Source organism: Rhopilema esculentum, chromosome 10, assembly GCF_057945365.1.
Source record: "Rhopilema esculentum isolate cy_ngs chromosome 10, ASM5794536v1, whole genome shotgun sequence".
Classification (NCBI taxonomy): domain Eukaryota; kingdom Metazoa; phylum Cnidaria; class Scyphozoa; order Rhizostomeae; family Rhizostomatidae; genus Rhopilema; species Rhopilema esculentum.
In genome coordinates, this window is record NC_142824.1 from 5,695,953 (window position 1) to 5,718,430 (window position 22,478).

Sequence of the window (22,478 nt, forward strand, 5' to 3'; positions counted from 1 at the left end):
TCGAGCACGAACTAGCAAGACAAATTGATAACGACAATATCATTGATCAGTTTGCAACTGAAAAGCAAGAAAAATTAACTTTTGAAGGACGAAAGAACTGAAAAGCGTAGTTTCATGGGATTTTTTAAATAAAGGTGCGTAGAATAAGAGTTTCCTTTCATTTTAAATTTTAATTTTGCGGGGCTCACCAGAAAAAAAACAGTCAGAATTGAAGGAAGACATTTTGAAGTCCTCTTTAATCAGCTAAAAGGATGTGGTCAAAGAGCGTATATAAATCGCTTACCTTTAGAATTAATGCTTTTTATTACATTTTATGATATTTTAACCATATTCTATAACGTGCGCAAACGTTTGGAAATAATGGGCGTTTCCCATTTCAAAAAGGGCGTGGTCTCGAAAATTTTGTGTATCCGACTCTAGGGCCCCAACCAGGACTTTGCCCCAGGGCTCAGGTCGCCTCTCGGCGGCCCTGACTGTTCATATTCGACATATCGATACGCGGTTCGGCGAGGTGACACGATGTTTGCCCGTGCCATCGAACCTAGAAATCTTTCACCGTATTTCCTCTAATGAACGCCAACCTCTGGTAAACGCCGCACACAAAAGTTGAATTTTGTTATAGATGCGGCGTTCTTTAGAGGAAATACGGTTTCTATTCTAGTAAGTAATAGCAAGATGAAATAATAGTTCTATTATTTTATCTTGTTGTTCAAAGATAAATACAAAATGCTATTACATGTCGCAATAGTGCAGGAGATTAGTGCAGAAATAAAGCCGGGTTGTGCACAAGCACCAAAAGCCCCGCTTTAAATAAACTATGATGAAATATCATTTAATTATCATTTATTACGCTTATTCTCTCTCACAACAAAACAATCAATAGCTTTAATAAATCAAAGAAAACCGCGCGAGGATGAAGTATAATCATTTGGTATAAAATATAAAGAATGACGAACAAATGTCGGTACTAATTATTCCTAAGAGTATACTTATCTCTTCCCAAGAGTATCCATTCTTTTACTCCTCTTAATCCGGTAATGTGAAATAAACATCGTAAAGCCCTGGTCAAACCATTCAACATTTCACCCAAGTAAACGGAAGGCCTAATCTTGACAATGATTTATTCAATATCTAAGTGCCTTTCATTCGAAAATCCATCCTTTATGTGGAATGTATTCGAGCGTAAGAACTAAATTATAATCTATGACCAGTTCACTATTACAACTGCCAAAAGCCAAAACCACAACCTACGGCACCAGTTCGTTTGCTTTCAGGGGTAGCATCAACTGGAACAGCCTGCCTGATACTTTAAAAGACTCACCGTCTGTTGATAAATTAAAAATATTGATAAAAGAATGGAAGGGTGATAATTGTAAATGAAAAATTTTCGGTAGAACAACATCAGTGGAAACCCCCTTCGAAGTTTTATTTATGTAAATATTTAATTTCAGTGACTGACATCCTGGAAATGCTCATAATCACATGCACACGTGCCTACCCCCCGGTCCATGACAGTGCCTGTATTCCCTATTTATGTCTGCAAACTTCAATCGTAGAATATTCTATGCTTTGCCCGAATCAAGACTCAACACGAACAAAATTATAAGACAAATACTGTGTTTTCAGTAATGGATGTAAAACCTTTGTTTCGATTATATGGTGGTGTTTATTCCTTAATGGCGCTGATAAACCTATTCTGTTGCGTAACTATGGTTAGGAAGAAGTCTAGAGCCAAGTTTTACCGACTGAAGCTGTTGGTCTTCTCTATTGGATTGGCCGACATTGTTTCGACCGTGAAAGACCTCCCATCATTTTTTTCATCATTTGGACTCAATGAAGAACAAAGCAGCGTTTCGATGTTCTTCACAGCCAAGGCTAACCATACCCATTTGCTGTTTATCATCGCGAGTTTTATCGTTTTACTAACTTTGCTGAGGATTACTCTGGAGAAGGAAAATGACTACGGTCACACTGAAAATAAAGCTACACTTGCTATAGACTTGTTAGTTACAGTTGTGACAGGAATTAACTTAGTCTTTTGCTGGAACAAATACCAATCTTTAAGTAGACTGTTCATGGAACAAAGTATCGGTACAGTTGATGTTGCTACGGCAGCCACTGAGGCGTGCAAAATATGGCCTGACTCTGCGGCCTATTTCATGTTAGCGTTACTTGTCTTTGTTTATGGTTTCTCGTACTATAGACTTTCGAGAAGTCAGGATGATGATTTTATCAACTACCAAGATGGTGATATAAAGTTGATCCAAGCCATTTCAGTTTTCTTTGCAGTTTTTGTATTCGCGTTGGTATTTGAAATACTGGCTATAAAGGGATATCTTTATGACAACATCATCTTAGTGTTGCCATCTCTGTCACTCTCGTTGCTTTTATTTTCATTGCTGCCTGTTGTATTTGTTTTCGTTGAATATTCTATTACAAGGAGTAAATTTTCTGATGTGGAAGCTATCAAAGGCAAAGCATAATATGTGGAAGCTATCAAAGACCCGTCATCGTATTTCAATTTTTACTCTCACTTTAATGCCGCTTAGACAAACTAACAAACTTATTAGAGAGTCTAGAATATTCTAGAATGTTTTTAAGACTGTGGAATATTCGTCAGTTTGTCAAGTAATATTTCAAACCCAATTTTTGTAATTTGATCTCCCAAAAGAACTTTTAAAGGCACTTATGTCCCGGCAGTGAACAATTCAGGGTTAACAATAAAGGCTGATTTTCATATAACGTATTTCGACGCATTTCATCGCAATTCAGGTTCCACGATTTTCACGTTATATGAAAACCGTCAAATATATTTCATCTTAATTCATCGTACTTTAACGTATTTTGTCCGGAGAAAAAAAATTGTTTGTTACATAGTTATATAAATTTCACATTCCAACAATCCAGCATTCCACATTCCATGTTTTCAAGATAACCGTTTTCATATAACGTATTTCGACGTATTTCCTTATGTATTTCATCACGTATTTCGACGTTGCCGATTGGATACGTGACATTACGTCTATTGTGTAGTTCATCAATAGAAAAATTTAATTGGCCAGCGAAATGCACAGGTACATAGTGCCTTTAAAAAATCCAGCTTTTCAAGAATGTTAATGAAATCGTCGAATGTAGGCTTTCGAAGTATAATACCACATTGAACCCCATTGAACCACATTGAACCCTATTGAATGTCCACCTGCGTGATTAAATACTCATTGCTAACAATGGGCCTTTGCGAGCGTGGCAACGGTCCAAACAATGGCAGTAATTGATTTTAGACAGTCTAAAAATGCATTATGGGATGCTTACGTAGCGCAATGGCTCATTGTTAGCAATGAGTCTTTAAATATGAAAAAGACTTCTTTTATATGTGAAGCACTTTTTTAGAATTACTATGGGTATCACACAAGAGAAATGTATCAAATATTTTTAACTTTGATTTTTATTACATAGTTATTCCGATGTGTTTTTTTTAATGTATATTTTGCTCACATTTGACTCTGATTTCTCAATTTCTTGGCTTTAGAATTATCTGCTACTTATTTTGAGGATTCGAGTGGCTTCCTGGCGCCGATAAAAACCAGGTGGATTGGGAATATTAATCTAGTATCTAGTTTTTTGAAAGATTAAAGAAAAGATTATTACATTGCATCCATTTATTCAATTTTTGCCTATCGTTTTTTAAAGCCTCATTCAGCCGAGTATATCATAACACTGGTGCCCCAGACTGGTATTATCTGATAGAGGAACCTTGGACCGCCTGGGGAAGATGAACGATGTACATTAACAAAATTTTCGTCAGATAAATTTTCGGCGGATAAACTTTGTCGAAAAAAATTTCGGACAACTTTTCAGAATTTCGTCGTGGATTTTTAACACAACAATAGCAACATATTACCAAGATCTTAAGAGGCAAAACCATACAGGTTGCTTTATATTAACTCTCATGGGTACCGACTTCGTGGAGACTTAGGGGCTTGAGCATCCCAGGCAGCATGGCAGAAAAACCAAATTAAAGCGGTTATTTACTCAGTTTATGCAAAAGCGGGGTCAACAGAGATGCTTTCAGAATTCAAAGAGTCTCTACTCTACGTCTAAATAGTTCGACAGTTTATAGACAGAAGACAATTAAAAGTGAAAGTGTGAATTTAAGTATAAGGTTCGGAAAGCATAAATAAGACCATCCCCAACAGAAAATGTTGGTCTTGAAAGTTTGCTTCCTGTTGCGTTCAAAAATTGGGTTGAGGGATGGAATCTTTTGAAACCAGTGTCAAAAGATAGTAAGAATTGGTAGCCAGGGCGGTAAGATGGGGTTGGGGGCAAAAGCGCGTTGATCAAATGAAAATAGAGTCCACACCATTTAGAACGCCAGAAAACGCCCGTTTTCAAATATATTCTTTGCCAGGGGGGCGGGCACCCGCTCCTCTTGCCTCCCTCTCGCTACGTAACTGAGAACTATTTTTATTGAACAATGGTGATAACGAAGTTATTTCAAGAACCGACAATGATGATGATGATTATGATGCCAATGGTAAGGATAATTAAGGAGATTTGTAAATGAGGAAAAGGACGTAGTTGACATTGGAAAGATAAAAAGGATACATTAATTTTATTCCTAACCTCCTGTAAGAGTTTTTCTATGCGAATTCTCCAAAGTCTTAAATGCAAAAAATTTTGTCGTGACCAAATTTCGTCTTTATTTTGAATTTCATGGAAGAAGATTTCGTCAAAATATTTGTCCGAAATTTTGTCACGACGAAATTTTTTGTAGTTAATGTAGGTTAGGACGAGAAGGGGGCCAAGGCGATCTGGACCAACACCGTCAACCAACGAATTGTTTTTGGTTGAGTTAAGTGAAGAGATATCGCGGAGTGCAGGGAGTTCCCGCGCTTTACTTACGTAATTAATATGCGTGTTATCAATCAAGGTCGTGTTTTCTTTATTCTTAAACTTTCTTTTGTTTCGTAAAAGCGTTTTTTGCTGGTAATATCTTTTGTATTTGCCAGTTGGTTAATTGACTTGGAACGTTTACACATATCTTTTGTAATTATATTTTCTAAATGGACCGATAACTAAAAACTAATTGCTTGTGGTTTAATGAAGTCAGTCTTTGTTTATTTGTTCGGACTATTATGACTATTTATGAATTATTAACATCGTTTATTCATGTGCAATCCCAGGCCACACCCCCCACACCCCCCCTAGTATTTACGTGCCTGCATTACTTATGAAAATCAGACCTGTTGGAAATTATAAGTTTAAAAAGCCAGACAAGATTTGCAATTATAGAGAGCAACTTTTGTTAAACAAAGAATCATACTTTTGGCGCACTTTGTGGGCCTGACTTTTAATCCTGATACCTTCTTTAATTTTAGAATATTTGAGTCTAAATATTCTTATAAAATATATTCCTACCAATATTTGTGTATTGTACAAAATCCATATCGTCTTTGAGGTTACAGTTTGCCCACTTGCAGAATATGTAGGCATCCCCCCCCTTCTTTCTGTAACGTTTGAGCCGTGTTGAGCGGCAGTATAACTCAACCCCCCATCTGAGCGGTAGTCAATTCGGTTGTTCATTTGTTGTCAACAAAATTTGTATGCATCCCCCCAGGTTGGCTGTGATTTCTGATGATTTGATTGGTTTAGGCAGGCTGACTACCGCTCAGTGCAGCTCGAATCCGCTCTACACCGCCGACTCAACCCCCTAGCTAGCATGCCATGATTTCATCATCCCCCCATGCTAGCCTTTTATTTGCAAACATGTGATAGGGATTAAAAAGTATTTCTGTCTTTGTGGAAATTTCAGGCATGTTTCTAGGAAGGAATGCTTGGTTTGCAGCGCGATCAAATATTTTCAATTTTTAACTATGGTTTAATTAAAGTAGTAGGATAAACATGAAAATGATCCTTGTTTCTATAATTTTTTGAATAATCTGACTACAGCTCGAGCGGTAATGGCGGTAGTCTGGATCCGCCACTGCCCGCGAAGGAATTAACCAGTTTTCTCTATTCTGTTCAGTTGTAATCGCATTTTGCTGGTGTTCTGTTTGTTGTATTCACACATTGCTATGTTTGCATTGCATTGTGTAAAGCATAGACGCATGACATTGTGGGACAAAGAAAGTTCATCTTTTCCCCTTACTTAAGCCTGAAATACACGGTCCTTTTTTACGTCCGTTTTCACCTAAAGAAGAAAAAACTGATCGTATAGATTGGAAGAAAGGACGATGAGTCATAATTTCCCTTTCACCAATGCAAGTTAGGTCACGTTAGAATATGTGTTTTTAAGCTTGCTTTGTCAACCCAGGTTATTTCACGTATAAACTTCTGCAAAAACATCTTCATGATACTCTAAATTTCCTAAAAGGGCCTAAATTTTCTTATATGCATGTTTCTAAATTTTCTATCCAGTTTCTGCCTTTAAATGCAAGTTCATTTTTTGAAATAGAGCGAAGCTACTTGATTTCTTTTCTTGTATTTCAACAATTTTGCCTTGAATTAAAATTAAAACGAGATTATGTTGAAATTCACAGGAAGCGAAAGAATCCGATGATAAAAAGAAAAAGAAGAAAAAGAAAAAGAAAAAGAAGACTAGAACTCAACAAGAAACAAAGGTATTTGATATGATTCATATGCAATCTACAGAGGCTTGTTCTGGCCAGTCGGTAGAGGGCTTTATCCAAAGGAGAAGAATTTTTCATGTTCCATCCTAAAATTAAAAGCCACATGAATATATTTTATCTTGATATAAGTACTCTCAATGTGAGTATGTTTATATTGAGTATGTAAATATGAGTACAATATTGGGTATGCACTCTCAATATTTCGTAAAACCAAACAGAGTTCTGACTTTCTGCAATTTATTTCAGCTTGACAACACTATATAAGTGAGATTGCCGCAAATTCTGGAATAGCCCCTCCTTCTTCACATAAGCCTCGCTCGATTTAGCTCACACGTGAGAAGCGTATAATGCTAATAAGCAGTGGCAAAGCCGGACTCCAACTGACGGTCGTGCCCATTGCCCACTGCGCAGTTAAAATGCACCTCCGCATCAGTGATTTAAAAAACACAGACAGTAGTTGCATGAGACTGCAATATTTATCTGTCAAAATTCAATTGAATTGAAATGGAATTTATAGGAATTGTTTCTTTGTCTCCTTTGCACCTTGCTTATACTCAAAATTAATTGCCTTTCCAAATTGAGTTTGGGGATCAAGGCACCTTTTTTATTTTTGGCATTATTAAGCCAGATATTAACGCACTAGATAAAATAATTAATTCACATAAACATGTTTCTAAGATTTATTATATTATGTTTCTAAGATAAAAATGTTTATTTTAACAGTAGAAACCATATACACCTATAAAATCAAATTTAAAATGTATATTGAATTCAAGCAAAATTTGTTTCGTACACATAAAAATGGGAATTTCATTCAAAGAATTTTGTAAAAATTGGCATTGAAAGAAAATTGGTTTAGAAGTTTGAGACATGCATAAAGGATTTAACTGCTTGACAAATTTTTTCAGTAATACCACGCTATTGAAATTTATTTAGCCACAGGTAAAAAGCACTTAACAGTGAGTGCCAGAAAGTATGAACTTTATAAATAACTTTGTGTCCTGCTGTTTTGACAGTTTTGTTGAATAACATTGGGTAGCCTCTAATGTTAAGTTAACCCATCCAAGGAATTCACCACTAGAATAGTTTCTTGATTTAAGGTAAAGCCTGAAGTGATAATAATAAATAAACTGTACACAATGCTTGGCAATATTTTAAAGCCATTTTTGCAAAATAAACGTGATCAATTCCTCTCTTCTACGCAGAATAAAAACTATTATAAGCACTATCGGAAAACCTTATCTTTTGAAATTTATGGTCGTGCCGGGGAACGCCTGGCACGGCTTCGCCACTGCTAATAAGCCCCCCCCCCCTCCTGAATAATGTAATTGGACCGATCACGTACTTAGAAGTAAACACATGACACGTCTGTCACGGTTATTAACCATATGATATTAATTGGGTATGGTAAATAAGAAGGGGGATGAATATTTAAAATAAACTATTATACTCTACCGCTCTGCCATAACGACCGATTAAAAGATATGATTCAAGTAGTCAATTTTAAGCTTTAAAAATGAGCTATTTGTATGGCTATTTTTAGATTTAGATATATTTAGTTTTTACAAGCCCCGTACACTCTTAAAATAATTCCCCACCCCCTGATAATGTGTCCATAAAGCCATTGGGCTAATTCGGGGGTTTTATGGTATCTTCTAATTTCAAGAGGATAGAGCTTTGTTAGAAGGCGAACTGACAGTGTTTTAGATTTAGAATAGTTCAACTTGTCACTCCTTTGGAACAAGGTATCTTTGATTTATTTATTTCATCTTAGGGGGCGTCTGAGAGACCAGTGATGGTAGACGATGGACCAGAAATTGAATACGTCCCAGAGAACGTCCAGATTCCAGTTGGTGATCCAAACTATGCCGCATTTGCAAAGATTTTTGAAGCCTTCAAGGTTAGAATATTTTAAAAGTGTAGGCCTCATAGCATGAATCTTAGCTAATGGCACAGGTGTCATTTTTCTGCAATGAATTTCTAGTTGCAATTTTTCATGAACGCTGAAAAGAGGACATGTGTAACGATGGATGCGTGGGACAAACAAACGCTGTAGGGAAGATATGAAGAAAACTTTTCGTATCATAATGTTCATCCCGTTGTCGTGTTTTACTTTTTGTTTCTTTTAACAATATGTCGGATTTTATGTCCTGATTGGTTGGTGCATTTGACATCCGGGTTTTCGGCAAGACCCTGAATGTACAAGCCATAGTGAGAAAACTTTAAAGCCCTCCCTTTTGATTTCATTGCAGTTTTTCGTCAGATGTCAAAATAGCATGAATTACTGGCAAAAACAAAATGTGAAAATGAAATAAGCCAATGTCATGCTCCCATTTATCTTAAAAGATAATGCTTAACCAAGTTGAGATGAATTTCAACAGCATGTTCATACGGTCAGATGTTTTGGAAATGTTCTCTTGAAGAGCACAGCCACATCTCAGATTATCCTCATCGAAAGTCAACGTTCGACCTTGGGTCAACATTTGCTCAAAAAATACAGAATGTTCCAGCACGGATTGTGATAAACTTTTGAAATCATTGGGCAAGAAGGGTCATATTTTCTTTACACCGTTTCCGAATCTGTCTAGATTAAAAAGATCTTGGTACATCCGAAAAAATATGTTTCACTGACCTTTCAACTATGCGAAAGGCTAACGGTTTCTGATTGGTCAATTGGTCCTAATAAAAGCTCCAAACCTAAATGATTGGTCAATTGGTCGTTAATTATTTTGTGTCTCAAGTGTTTCCTTTTATGATTCTGGGTTTATCAGAATACTGAAAGTTGATTTTATTCAGTTTTACTTCCTTGGTGATCAATTTCTTTTCTTATTTACTTGTAATTATTCTTCAGCTGGAATGATCTTCATGTTTGTACCCGTTCTTTGTATTCTAGCTTGCAGACACGGTCTCAGCCAAAGATATCAAACAAGAAATAAAGAAGGAAGAAGCGGTAATTATCTTTCTTCTAATTCTCTTATCCATGTACCTCCTTTTTGTGATTGCAAGTATTTTTGCTTTCGAAAGTCCTGCGCTGCTAGTGGCCAGGGCTGTCCTTCTAATTTGAAATATACCCATTATAATATTAGGAATCTATCTATCCATCACATCAGAAGGCTAAAAGCCCAATTTTTAATGTGTGATCTGATTGTCTCTTAAAATCCGATGAAGCTTGCCTCAATTTTGTCCTGTCTTATATCTTTACATGTACACCTTCTATTTCAAGTTTTTAATCATCAATCACATTAATAGTCGCAGCAATAGAAACAAAATACTAACATGTTTAACACTTAAACTTGAAGGCACCGGTAAAGAGGATTGAAGAAAAGGACCCAATTTTGGAAGAAGATGAAATTGAAAGGGTAAGATACATCTGAAAGTTTTTTCTGGACCGTATTTTGGGTCTCAGGCTCAAATTATTTGAAGGCCGCTGGAAGATGAGTCTGCGTTAGGCCGCTGGAAGATGGATCTGGGTTGGGCTGGGCCGCATAAATGTTCTAAAAAAGGAATTAAAGAATTCGTTTAAATAAAATCAACTCGGTGCAACCCGAATCTTGTATCGCAAGGCTGTGCTTGTAGACTGCATACACATATCAATGTTTAACTTGCTAGTGTGCCCGGGCCTCTAGAAACTAGCATGATCAATGACGTAATATGGATACGAATATTATAATTTGTAAAATGCGCGTGCTGCATTAACACTAAACTTTGCTGTCCCATGGGCCGTAAGTCTTTGATCCTTGATTCAGTTGATATGTTATCGGAATATATTACAAGAAAAAGTAAACACAGAGTTTGCCCTGTTCAACCTGCTTGAATATGTGTAGAACTTCTGCATTCCTTTTGATGTGGATTCTATTTACACGACCACGTTATTTCTTTAAGGGTGATGATGAGCCAAAGAAATCGAAGAAGAAGCTTAAAAGGGAGAGCAGGTTAACAGTTGCTCAACTAAAGCAGGTCAGTTTATCATGTTTAGCTCATCATTTCGCTCGGGTGCCGCTCGGGTGCCGCTCGGGTGCCGCTCGGGTGCCGCTCGGGTATTTTTCAGCACCCCTCACCAGAATTCATGGACTTCTACCATTCTCTGTACTTGATTCTTCTTGTTTTTTGTATCGATCAAGTTACTAGTATTTGTATATATCTAAGTTTTTTCATTTGTTTATGTAAGTTTGCTAATCGTTTGATGGTTGGCAATTGCTATTTACATAGGTCAATAGGACACCTTTGGTTTTTGGATCATACTATCTTAAGATTATAATTATGATGATTCCTATACCCACCAAGTAAAATTAGGGGAGTCATTCAGCAAGTATGTATCCATTCACTACAAACCAAAGCTTGAACTTGTTGTACAAAAGTACGCTAGCTGTAACGTGGCTACAACCTTATTATTGCAAGTTATAAAGGGAATACAAAAACCTCGTTCAATTACTTATAATAGGATTTGCTTCATAAAACATAAGCAGGGGGGGGGGGGGGAATTTTGTGATTAAAGCATCTTTTCTTTCTCTTTGGCAACATTGCAGACACTTTACTTGTTAATGTTGTTTTGGTGTTTGATTCTTGTTCTTCAAAGTTTTTGTCGTTCCTATTCGGTTATCTTTATTAGAATTTTTAATTTTGGTCTGAATTTAATCCAACAGCTAGTCCACCGTCCTGATGTTGTCGAAATGCATGACGTCAACGCCAAAGATCCCCGCCTTCTTGTTTACCTCAAGGTTGGTTTTCAGATTTTAGATTTAAAGCAAGTATACAACAAAATAGAAAAGCGATAGACGACAAAATCTAAGCTACGTTTTCTTGCTGAAAGTAGCTTCTATTGTCAGGATAGGGTTTATTGAGCATAAAGTTCCAGGGAGTTTTAATCATGTTGAATCATAAAAATGAGAATTCAGAAAGAAAGATATAAACGTTTTGATGTTAGATAAGGTTGAGTTTTATTGTATAGGCCTTTATTAGTTACAAACGTTTGGTAAGAATCTGTAATCGTTTTCTCAGTCTAATTATTTCAAGGGCTATTCAACCATCTATTTTGCAACTCACGGCTTCGATCTTAGGATCATGCACTAGCTATTAAAATTGTCATTGCAGTGTATCAGTTACAGCTGATGTCGTTGATCCTCTTTTTACCACACTCATAATTTTTAGTTTTCTCCAAACTCTCTATACGTGTGAAGAGGCAGACCAATTTGTCATTGTATTAGCTCTGAAAGGCTAAGAGAAAGCAACTTTGAAGCACACTGTTATTGATGAGCTATTCTTAATGATGGAATATCGCTAGTCTGATTCAACAGAACATATAGTAACTGTAATATCGTATGAGAGAATCAAAGTATTGTTATCAAAGTATTGTTATCAAAGTAAGGTATAACTGTACTCCTTGGACCTGGACGGACGCGGACGTTCAGTTGCCCACACAATGCCTGAACCTTGACCCACAGCAGAATTATGTTAAAGGTTTTGCTTCTGATCTGTTTGTGAGAATTCCGCTGTTAATAAGGAATTTTAGGAAATTTTTAGTTTTCTCCAAACTCTCTATACGTGGCTAGATCAACTTTAGCCAAGGGAGGGGCTCTTACGTTTTAATAACATTCATTTAGAGGTGTGAAAAGTGATACCAATCAAATGACATCAAGTCATTTGAGAAAGATCTATATATAATCGATACCATTTAGGGACCAGAAATGAAATAGCTGAGGACAGAATAAGTTTGAAACAATTATCAAAATTGAAATTTAGTTTTTTGACAATTTTTACAGCAGACCAAAGTAAGCTACCACTATGCTTTCTCTTAGGCCATAAATAAAAACTGTACTTATTAATATCTAATTGCATTTGCTTTTGAACGCGCTGCGAATTTGTGCAAGTATAATTGAACGCTGAAGTATTTTAACATGAGTAAGTCAAGGGCCTCAAATGAGTTATCAATTAATATCGCATTAATTATTCAATTCGTATTAATTAATAAACAGTGTTATCATTTGGTAGTAAGGATTGCCATAATTTTGGAAGTTTCAGTAATAATTGCGAGAGGCTTGTTAACGTTGTAATGTCCCCAATGATTTGTTTCTTTTGCTCTGGGACAACTGTGAAATAATTGTAATATTTTTTAACAGGCATAGTGTCTTGTGTATATTTTTTTTGGTTTCCACATAATATGTGAGAAAGCAACTTTCATTATTGAATGAAAATTTCGACCATTGTTTGTTTTGCAGGCATACAGGAACACTGTCCCAGTTCCACGGCACTGGTGCTTTAAGAGAAAATACCTTCAGGTAGGACTTCCTCTAAATAAGAATTATTTTTTCATACTATTTTCATTTTGTGTGATACATCGCTCAGTGACCTCCTTTCGGGTCAATACTAACATGTTTATGGCGGGTCTGATGTTATTTAGGAAAGCAGAATTTTGACTACTTTTCAAAAGTTTATTTTGTTGTGCCGTTTCCTTGCCTCTCTCCTGAATCTCCTTCGATTTTGATCTTGCCTAGCTCATTTATGTTGACTTTGTTTGTGTAAGTCGTATCTTATTTCTTTTTATAAGCCTGGATTACCTTAATTTAGTCAATTTTTTGCCTGAAAACACTGCATAGAATTGAATTCTTAAAGACGAGGTATTGCACTTAATGCTATGAGCTGTTATGGCGTGGTAAAGGGGTCTCGTCTATGGCTACGAATCGATTCTTTCAGATCCTTTTTTTTTACCTCAGATGAAACTGTTTATTTATCGTCTTTGCAACAAAATTTTATCGTCTTTGTTTTTCGTTTATTTGGATTCAGTCTTTTGGAAAACAATCTTTCATACTTTGTGTCTTGTTGCAGGGAAAAAGAGGTTTTGTTAAGCCTCCATTTGAACTACCAGAGTTTATCAAGGTAAGTGATTACATGTTGCAAAGATATTTGTAGTACCAAACTTATGACCCATTAAACATTGGTTATTGGTGTTTGAAATATCACAATTTTTTCTAAAGTTTGAAAGTGAAAACAGTAAAATATGCACTTCAAATATGTTAATCCTTGGAGTTTCCTTAACGTACACCAAGCTGGAAGACATTTAACACACTAATGTTGTTAGTTTTACTGGCGCTAATACTAATTTTGATTTCGCCCAGTATTTTGTTAAACCAACGAGTATAAAAATCTTTTGACATTAGACAAACCTTTGAAAATTCCTTGTCCTTAAAATTGAAAGCTTTTGATGAAGACTCTATTCAGAACCCTTAACTGCCTCTTTTTTTGCAGAACACGGGCATTATGGAAATGAGAGCTGCGATGCAGGAAAAGGTTGGTCTTATTAGCCTTTTCTGCCTTAAACGAAGACGCAATGTTTTTCATGCATTAGAGAGAAGCGCTATCTTCCAAATTGCTCATTACTTCATATACAAATCGAAATGTTCCTTATTAATCTTGCAGCAAGTTAAACTGATTTTATAAAATTTCTTCGTAGCATCTTATGATACATATCTTCCGGTTGTTGAATCAATTAAGTTTTACTTATCTGTGATTGGCCGACTCTTTTTGTACTTTAAAACTTTTTCTTTTACTTAAACAATCAGTTCTTAGTTAAACCCAAATAATAAGGGATGCATGTTATTTGTTATTGTATCTTTATGATTCACAGGTGCGATTAACCTCTCGCAAATGTAAAACTGATTATGTCATGTCGTTTATAATGAGATCGCCTACCTTATATTTTCATCTTGGTTTAATTTGTACCTCAAATTTCTTTCACGTGCTAAAAGCTTTATTTTTATTTATAGGAAGATGCAAAAAATATGAAAGCCAAACAGAGAGCCAAGGTATGGTTCTATTTTGAAAAAGAACTAATTTTTAATCGCATAGAGAAATGGGGGTAGCGACTGATTTCGCATTGCGCGCTTTTGGCTATTATACCAGAATAAGTTTTCTTAGATGTGAAATCCAACTAATTTTCGTTTAGTTGTTGGTCATAAACCCACTTACTACAAGAGCAGCAACCCCTTGTCCCTAGCAGTATAAAGTGACAGATCTCCAATGATGTAACTTTCACACTTGTGACATTATCAAATCAAGTTCCTTAAAACCAGCCGTTTACTTTTTTAAAAAACATAAATAGGGCCTTGAAATTTTGTAATTTTCTGCCTCCTTATTCATAATCGCCTAAAGCACAGTGGATGGAGCGCTGGTCTCGATCTGGGCACAAAGATCTGGGATCTGGTTAATGTGATCTTGTGTGAAGTTTTTGTTAACATGCTTGGTATATGATTATTACAATTGTTGTATTCAAGGTCAGACCAAAGCTTGGAAAAGTTGATATTGATTATCAGAAGTTGCATGATGCTTTCTTCAAGTAAGTTCGAATCTCTAGAACACCTGTTTAATATATTTTGTGAACCCTCTCTTTGTTACCGTTTTCTAATCCAGCACATGATTCCTTTTGTGTTTGTATTCCCTATGTGTTTTAGATGTTTTCAGCAACTATTCAGATTTTATTCCTTTTCTTATATTTCACAGTAGCTTGATTCTTTTACTCGCCAATAGATTGTATAATCATCGTTTCTACAACTTTACTTGGAGCTTCAAAATTTTGACAAGAATTGCGCTTTTATTCGCTACCAAGCAAGATTTTTGAAAGAACTTCTTTAAATTAAAATATTTTGTTACCCGAAAACTCTCAATTTAGGCTGTTATTATATGTTTTACGAATACGTTAAGATACTTATACACTTTGTTTAGATACCAAACGAAACCAAAGATGACAATGCATGGCGATCTTTATTATGAGGTAAGCTTTTTGTTTTCTTCTTCTTCAAAGACGTTAATCAAGTGAGTTTATTTCATTCCATTTCTAGAACACCCGAGTGTAATGTTATAAGGCCCTTGATCGGATAATCTCCACCTTATTTTTGCCTTCACATCCTTTCAAATTTACACGTTGCATTATCCCTCGACAAAACGATTCGTTTCCAATGGTTATAAATATATTTCGGAATATGAGTTTATTACGTCAGTTTGATGCCAATTGGAGAAGCGAGAAATCTTTCTGTGTTACCTTGAAAGGTCTTAATGATAAGACATGGTACTAAAGCCTTTACTAAACACGAAGAAGCTATAATAATGCTGAATTGAGGAATAGATTCAAAGACTCCAAGACAAAGTTCACTACGGAATGTCAACTCTGGACAAAGAGCTGAGGCATTTAAAGGAAATCAGCGAGGGAATTAATCAAAGGTTTTATAAAACCTGTAGGACTTCATTCTGGTGGTCTTAATTTATGGTAGACAAACGTAGCTAGCAGTCACGATATCTTCTGAGTGTAGCAAGATCAAGCAGTTGATTAAAAAGGACGTTGTTTACCAGAATGGCAAATCTTGATGTGTATTCAAGTAGTGTGTCAAGTCGAGCTTGGAAAAAGGCTTATTTGTCGAAGGAAAGGTCACTTAGAGAGTGGCTGCTCGCATGGGGCCTGTTTAGAGACAGTGGGCAAGAGGACCTTTCTTTATATCTATCAGAATATTCGGTAGGAACTGAGCGTAGGGTCAGCGACTCTTTATATGGAAATCGATCGCGTGAAAATGGAAGCTTGCTTGATCAAATAAATAAAAATCGTTTGTCCTTTTAACCAACTTAATCATGCATGCAGGTTTCTTCTTACATTATTGAAGTTTGCATTGACGTTTGCTCGAATCTTTTTATCTGTAAATTAATAAAAAATTGTTCAAGTACTGGTTATCAATAAGAAATAATTTTAAATGAATGATTTTAAAATCATTGAGTTTCCTATATTAGCTACTCTTGAATTGTCAATACTTTTGAATTTTTTTAATCCAGGTTATTGGGCTGTTTTGTAGAATTGTTTTAGATTGGCCTAACCGCGCATAGTTTCGTTCACTTATGAATTTTTAGATATCAAAGTAAGCCCATCCCAAAATATCAGTAAAAATATTATTATCGATAACAAACCTTTGTATAATATAATTCCAGTCTGATTTTACTTTGCCTGTTTCACAGGGAAAAGAATTTGAAACGAAGCTGAAGGAAAAGAAACCAGGAGATTTATCCGATGAATTAAGAACCGCCCTCGGAATGCCCGTTGGACCGGTACGTGCAAATCAGTCGATTTTAATGACGCAATAATAAGCTACGTGATGCCGTGAGCAGTGGGAAGGAAACCTTCAATTTTACTTAAAACTGTATATCCCTCCAAACCCCCCCCCTCCCCCAAAGAAAGGTGATACTAAGTTCTTGTTGGAAATATACAGTCTTACCTGACTGTCGAAATATTGTGGGACATTCTGACTTTTTCTCTCAGATCATTCTAGTATATTCGTAGTACTAGTCCAATACAATTTTTTGCAAAATAGTTTCTTCCGCTTTCTCGGACCTTCTGAAACGATACTTTTCTAGAAACTTCTAGAAAAGTTTCTACAGTAGATACGTTTATTACAATAAACGTATAAAAGAGCACTGCTGTATTAGGTTGGTTAGCTATGCATATTATTACCTCTGAGTTGATTAAACTCGTGAATTCCTTCAACAGCTCCTTCATTCTCAAGTGTGCAGCGCTGCCACCGTTGCATTTTACAGCTGCTTCATGATATTGTTTGCTAAGATTAAATATTGTTTGCCAAGATCGTCCTGAATTCCTGTTCTTCTAATATTTAGGCCGCTTTTATTTATCAACACGAAAGATTGAGGAGGATTTTTTCAATCATTAGTCTTCGGTTGTGCAATGAAACTTTTTGGATTCATACTACTTTTTATAGAGGGAGTGTTTCCTGGTTCTTGTCAAGCTATTTGTTGTGTATATAAAGAGAATTCGAGGGGAAAATCAGCTTTGCATTTAAATCTTCATTTTCTTTTAATTGTAAATTTACTTCCATTGATCTGAGTTGATCGAATTTTTATGATTCAGGGAAAGCATTTGATACCACCGCCGTGGCTGATTGCCATGCAGCGTTATGGACCCCCGCCGTCATACCCAAACTTGAAGATTCCTGGCCTCAATGCTGCAATCCCGGAGGTATGGTCACTTTATATTTTCTTTGTTTTATGTTTTATGTTAGAGGAAAGGCTCATAGTTGATTGTTATACTGAAGATAGTACGGAAATATAATGTAGCCATGAAAAACAACTTTTTCATATTCAAATGTTTGAAAAAGTTAATTTATTTTGTTTTCACGGAACCCAATGAAACATTTTCCACTGCATGTTTTAGGGAGCCTCGTTTGGTTACCACGCTGGTGGATGGGGCAAACCTCCTGTCGATGAGCACGGTAAACCGCTATATGGTGACGTATTTGGAACGCAGCCCCAAGAAGTCCCAATTGTTGTCGACGATGATGAAATAGACCGGACACCTTGGGGTGAACTTGAATCGGACGAGGAGTCGGAAGAATCTGAGGTTTGTTCCTCTGTTATTTGTTTAATTGAATTGAGTTTTTTTGTGATTTATTTTATATGTATATGTTATAATACGCATGAAGAAAAACCGTGAAGAAAGAAATTCAACCATGCTTGGTAGAGTTCTTGGTTGCAAAAAAATATGTCAACATATCTCCAAAACAATGTGAAGTATGATTCACCTCGTTAGAAGATTTAAGCATTATTCAGTCCCCTTTTCATTGTGACCTTGCTTATTTTGAGTCAAAACCTATTAGGAAGCAGACATATATGGTCCAAAATGATTCTCATCCATTCTGTGTATACACCTTAAATGAGATCTTGATGACAGACATTGCATTTAATGCCATAAGATAGATTCGTTAACTTGGTTGGCGTTCACATCCTCGCGGTTTCAACATCGCATTTATAATTACAGTCTGGGGCCGAATTGTAAACTAGAGGTGCAGGAACTTTCGTTGATATGATTTTGCTGTTTTTAGGAGGAAGATGAGGAAGAAGAGGACCATACTGGTCTAATAACACCAGGAGATGCGTATGTATCGTATTGTGGTACATTCATAATGTTGATTGCATCAATGTTTGCAGATGATATTAAAGGAATATTGGTCTTTTTTAGTTGTAACAGAAGGCTCTTTAACTAATATTTCCCTGGACAAGAAGTGGAGGACTGATCTCTGTTATTTTGCCAGAAGCTATTACTTTTCTGCAACGGCCCATTGCCTGAAGATTGCCCTTACCAATTTTTTGGAAGGAATTGTTTCAAAACCTTTAAAGAATTATCAATGCTAGCGCTGCAATAGTAATTAGATATCAATTCTCCAATAAAGAGATCGAAAAATTGTTGCTGTTCTTAAGCCCTATATGAGCTTCTTTGTTCTATTTAGGAGAGGAATTGTTTTTTGTTACTCTTCTCCTCTCTTTACCACACTCACAGCTCTCTTTGCTAGCTTTGCGTGTCATTGTGGAGAGGAAAATCAACATGGTCAGTTAACGTCGACAATGTTGGTTTTTGGTTGCCAACAGAGACTTAGCTGAACTATATTTGATAATTGTCATGTTGGATATGCCTTTCTGAAAGATTTTTTTTTCTATAAGCTCTTATGTGACTTTGAAATGATAGGTTCTAGTGTAATCCCCTTATTGTTATAAACATACTTTCATCGGGGAAAAAGAGCAATGCAAGCATGTTAAAATGCCAAAATGTAACATTTGGGCTCAACTGATATGAAATTTAGAAAATTTGGATGCTTTTCCTTTCCTCGCCTTAATTGTAGACTTCTTTGAAAATTCTTACAACAGCTGAAAGACAGAACAGTTTCCTGATATTTTGTCCTCTAAAACCTGAAAGTGTCTGAAAGTCATTTACAAGCTTTTCCATTTTATTTTCAAGACCTGTACTTCCATCTTCATAAGTATTCTAGGCATCTCTGGTGTCTAATATTTCATGTCCTTTATCAAGATATTGAATTTGATTTTCACTTTCTTCTAGTGGTCTTATTACACCGAGTGGCATATCATCGATACCGGCTGGCCTAGAAACGCCAGATATAATCGAACTAAGAAAGCGAAAAGAAATCGAAGATCTAATGGAAGCAGGCAGTGAAACACCGTCCCTGTTTACAGTTTTGCACGAGAAGAAAGCAAATGTTGGTGCTGCAATGATGGGATCCGCTCATGTTTACGATTTAAATCTGGTAAAATGCAGTAGTAATTTTGTTTTTTAGGTTCCTGCGTAGCTGTGGGAAAGTTTTAAATTTTCATTTTAGAAGGCTGCCTTTTTGCTATTTGTCGCAAGATAATGGTAGGCCCTACTGCACAGAATTTTATACCCCCATTTATGTCATTAGGCTTAGAAGATCTGCCCCTGGGATGTTGTGATTCTCAACCATATCTTTTAGTATTGGTTACATCTTTTAGTCGCCTTGTACATATGCTATCAATTTGAATTTGGATGGAGGCCGGTTTTAATAGCATTTTCTATAGCAGTAATAATTTTGGTAATGCATTTTCAACAGCAGTAAGCAGCATTATCTATGTGTTTGCCGAGTTACAGATAATTTTGAATTTTCCTTTATTTTTTAAAAAAAATTCACCTAAATGATTTGGATTTGGACAACGTCAAATCATTAATATAGTTCCATTGAAACAAAAAGCAACAAGATTGCTGTATATTTCTGCTTTGGTGCAAATCCTTCAGAATGATTTTTAAGGATACCCAGCTCTTATTCATTTCAAAGACAACCTTTGAAATATTTTAACTTATTTGTTTGTCAAATGCTTTTTGCACCTGTTGAGGGCTTTATCCAATGTTGATGGCCAACTCTAATTTATTTATTTTTTATTTTGCAGCCTGGAGGAAAAAAGGTAATGATTGTGACATGTGTTTTAATGATTTCTATTTCAGCTTGACCTGTCGTGTGCGTTTCGTAATGCATCGTAGCCTGGAGATTCTTTTGAATGCAGGCGAACTCGTAACAGAAACCTTTGATCAAATATATTCCCTAGCCTTAATTTTCAATGCTTCATTTGGGAAGGACGAGTCCTTATAGTTTCAAATGTATATATAGATGATGCTGTTTTTTGCTGTGCTTGTAAAAGTTTAATAAAGGGTTATGGCCTGTTAAACATCAAAACTATGTGCAATTTGTAGTCACAGAGGGGTAGAGAAAACGATTTGCGACAATTTTGTCAGCTAACTTTACCTAATGGCATAAAAGGAAGTTGTATACTCAATGACGTCTTGATGAAAAGAGATTGTATCAGATACGCTAGGTCACGATTTTTGTTCTGTAAGACTATTGGTTGACCTATAACCGATCACATGAAGTTACCTTGTACTTATTCTAAAATGGGTTTTGTAACGGTCTGTTGTAAACAATTTTGCATATAACTACAGTAATAACATCGAAAGCAAATGACTCCTTGCAGAGGACGCCTGTCTATCATGATTCAGTGCCTCAGTATTTTAGCTAAAAACTAAAGTTCCTTTTCTTGCGTTAGACTGCTCCGGGAGAAGGCGTCGAAATTGCTTTGGATCCGAGCGAACTGGAACTCGACCCAGCTGCAATGTCGGCTAAGTAAGCGATCTGCTTTTGAAAATTTCATGCTTTTAAACTTCTGTAAGATCAATGTATTACTATTGAATAAAAGGTCACTTTAATTCATGTTGTTAGGTGCATATATTCAACATATTGTTAAGCGTCTGCTTAAGTATTAGTGAGGCAAATTCTTTTTTATTTTTTGAACTTGCCATTTTTTTCAATTCTGGCTCAAAATTTGGTATTTCTTATTGAAGCTGTAATTCATTCTTTTTTGTCACATCTACTAGCTTACATTTGCTGTAAGTGGTGTAGAACAGATTGATAGGATCAGTTTGATTAGATACTGGTGTAATAGCCATTGGTAGATTGCTAACCTTTGTTTGTTCCTCGACTTTCAGTAATAATTCATTCAAAAACTTGGTTCTCAATCAACATCAAATTCCTTTTTCACAGATATGACGAAACTATAAAAGAGCGGGAGAAAATCAAAGAGAAGGAGGATCTCAGTGATATGGTTGCGGAACATGCAGCTAAAAAGGTATGGACCATATTTTACACTTATTGATAAACCATGTGTTTACTCTTGTTTTTTATTTGTTTCTTTCTTTGTTACTTCTTTTTAGCTTTTCATTATTCTCTTGGTTTTTTTTACCTACTGCCTTCGCTCTTCAATATCAGTTTTTTTTACCAATTTTTCTGATAATCTCACAACTATTCTTACAAACCTTTTGGCCCTACTGTCATACCTCTTGTTGGTGCACTTAGTTTTCCCCTGATACTTATTTTACCCTACCCTGCTCCTAGATTTCCTCCGCACATAAATTCCTGGCAACGCATTTTTAGCTAAGCATTGTCAAACATTTTAGAGCTAACAACACAATCATCTCTCCTTGTAACCGGCTTCCTATTTCCTTAACTACAGATTCTAACGTTAACTTTGAATTGGTGGTATTTTGGCAAAAGAGCTTTGTCGTTATTTTCCAGCTCTAGCTTGCTTCTCTAAAAATACTCTCACTTTTCTTAGAAACGAAAGAAACCAACCGACAGTGGAAAGGCAGCAAAGAAGTACAAGGAATTCAAATTCTGATGCTTGTCCGCTGTTTGTAATTGAAACAATGTAGGTGGGAAAGAATAAAAGGTTTTTTGTATGTAGATTATTATTTGATTACGAAATCTGCTTAATTTTAAGGATTTCATATATGTTTAACTCTTTTGTTGACTTGTGCTAGCCTTCATCACTCACTGAAAACTCGCTAAAATATAATCGCATCCTTTTAACCAACAAACATCGCAACACATTGCCTTTATCTTATTCACTAATTGGTTCTCCATGCGGCGTGCAGGAAACGGTCTGAAAGCAGTGGTGGCGCGCACTGAACAAGTTCATTCTATTCTACATAATATGGGTGTGACGTGCTGCAGG

General features: G+C 35.9%; 1 protein-coding gene across 1 annotated transcript in view; it reads left to right on the forward strand.

The window, feature by feature from the left end:
- The window catches only part of LOC135684845 (splicing factor 3B subunit 2), a 28,035-nt gene extending 5,784 nt beyond the window's left edge, over positions 1 to 22,251 (forward strand). The window contains exons 3-23 of the mRNA XM_065200533.2: positions 6,540 to 6,620; positions 8,404 to 8,529; positions 9,523 to 9,579; positions 9,929 to 9,988; positions 10,512 to 10,586; positions 11,273 to 11,347; positions 12,845 to 12,904; positions 13,452 to 13,502; positions 13,872 to 13,913; positions 14,390 to 14,428; positions 14,897 to 14,958; positions 15,345 to 15,393; positions 16,620 to 16,709; positions 17,524 to 17,631; positions 17,827 to 18,012; positions 18,494 to 18,546; positions 19,504 to 19,708; positions 20,364 to 20,378; positions 21,015 to 21,091; positions 21,509 to 21,593; positions 22,080 to 22,251. Of these exons, the coding sequence (XP_065056605.2) occupies positions 6,540 to 6,620; positions 8,404 to 8,529; positions 9,523 to 9,579; positions 9,929 to 9,988; positions 10,512 to 10,586; positions 11,273 to 11,347; positions 12,845 to 12,904; positions 13,452 to 13,502; positions 13,872 to 13,913; positions 14,390 to 14,428; positions 14,897 to 14,958; positions 15,345 to 15,393; positions 16,620 to 16,709; positions 17,524 to 17,631; positions 17,827 to 18,012; positions 18,494 to 18,546; positions 19,504 to 19,708; positions 20,364 to 20,378; positions 21,015 to 21,091; positions 21,509 to 21,593; positions 22,080 to 22,142 (1,659 nt within the window). The 3' untranslated portion in view covers positions 22,143 to 22,251. The remainder of the gene's footprint in view (positions 1 to 6,539; positions 6,621 to 8,403; positions 8,530 to 9,522; positions 9,580 to 9,928; positions 9,989 to 10,511; positions 10,587 to 11,272; positions 11,348 to 12,844; positions 12,905 to 13,451; positions 13,503 to 13,871; positions 13,914 to 14,389; positions 14,429 to 14,896; positions 14,959 to 15,344; positions 15,394 to 16,619; positions 16,710 to 17,523; positions 17,632 to 17,826; positions 18,013 to 18,493; positions 18,547 to 19,503; positions 19,709 to 20,363; positions 20,379 to 21,014; positions 21,092 to 21,508; positions 21,594 to 22,079) is intronic.
- The last annotated feature ends 227 nt before the right edge of the window (positions 22,252 to 22,478 follow it).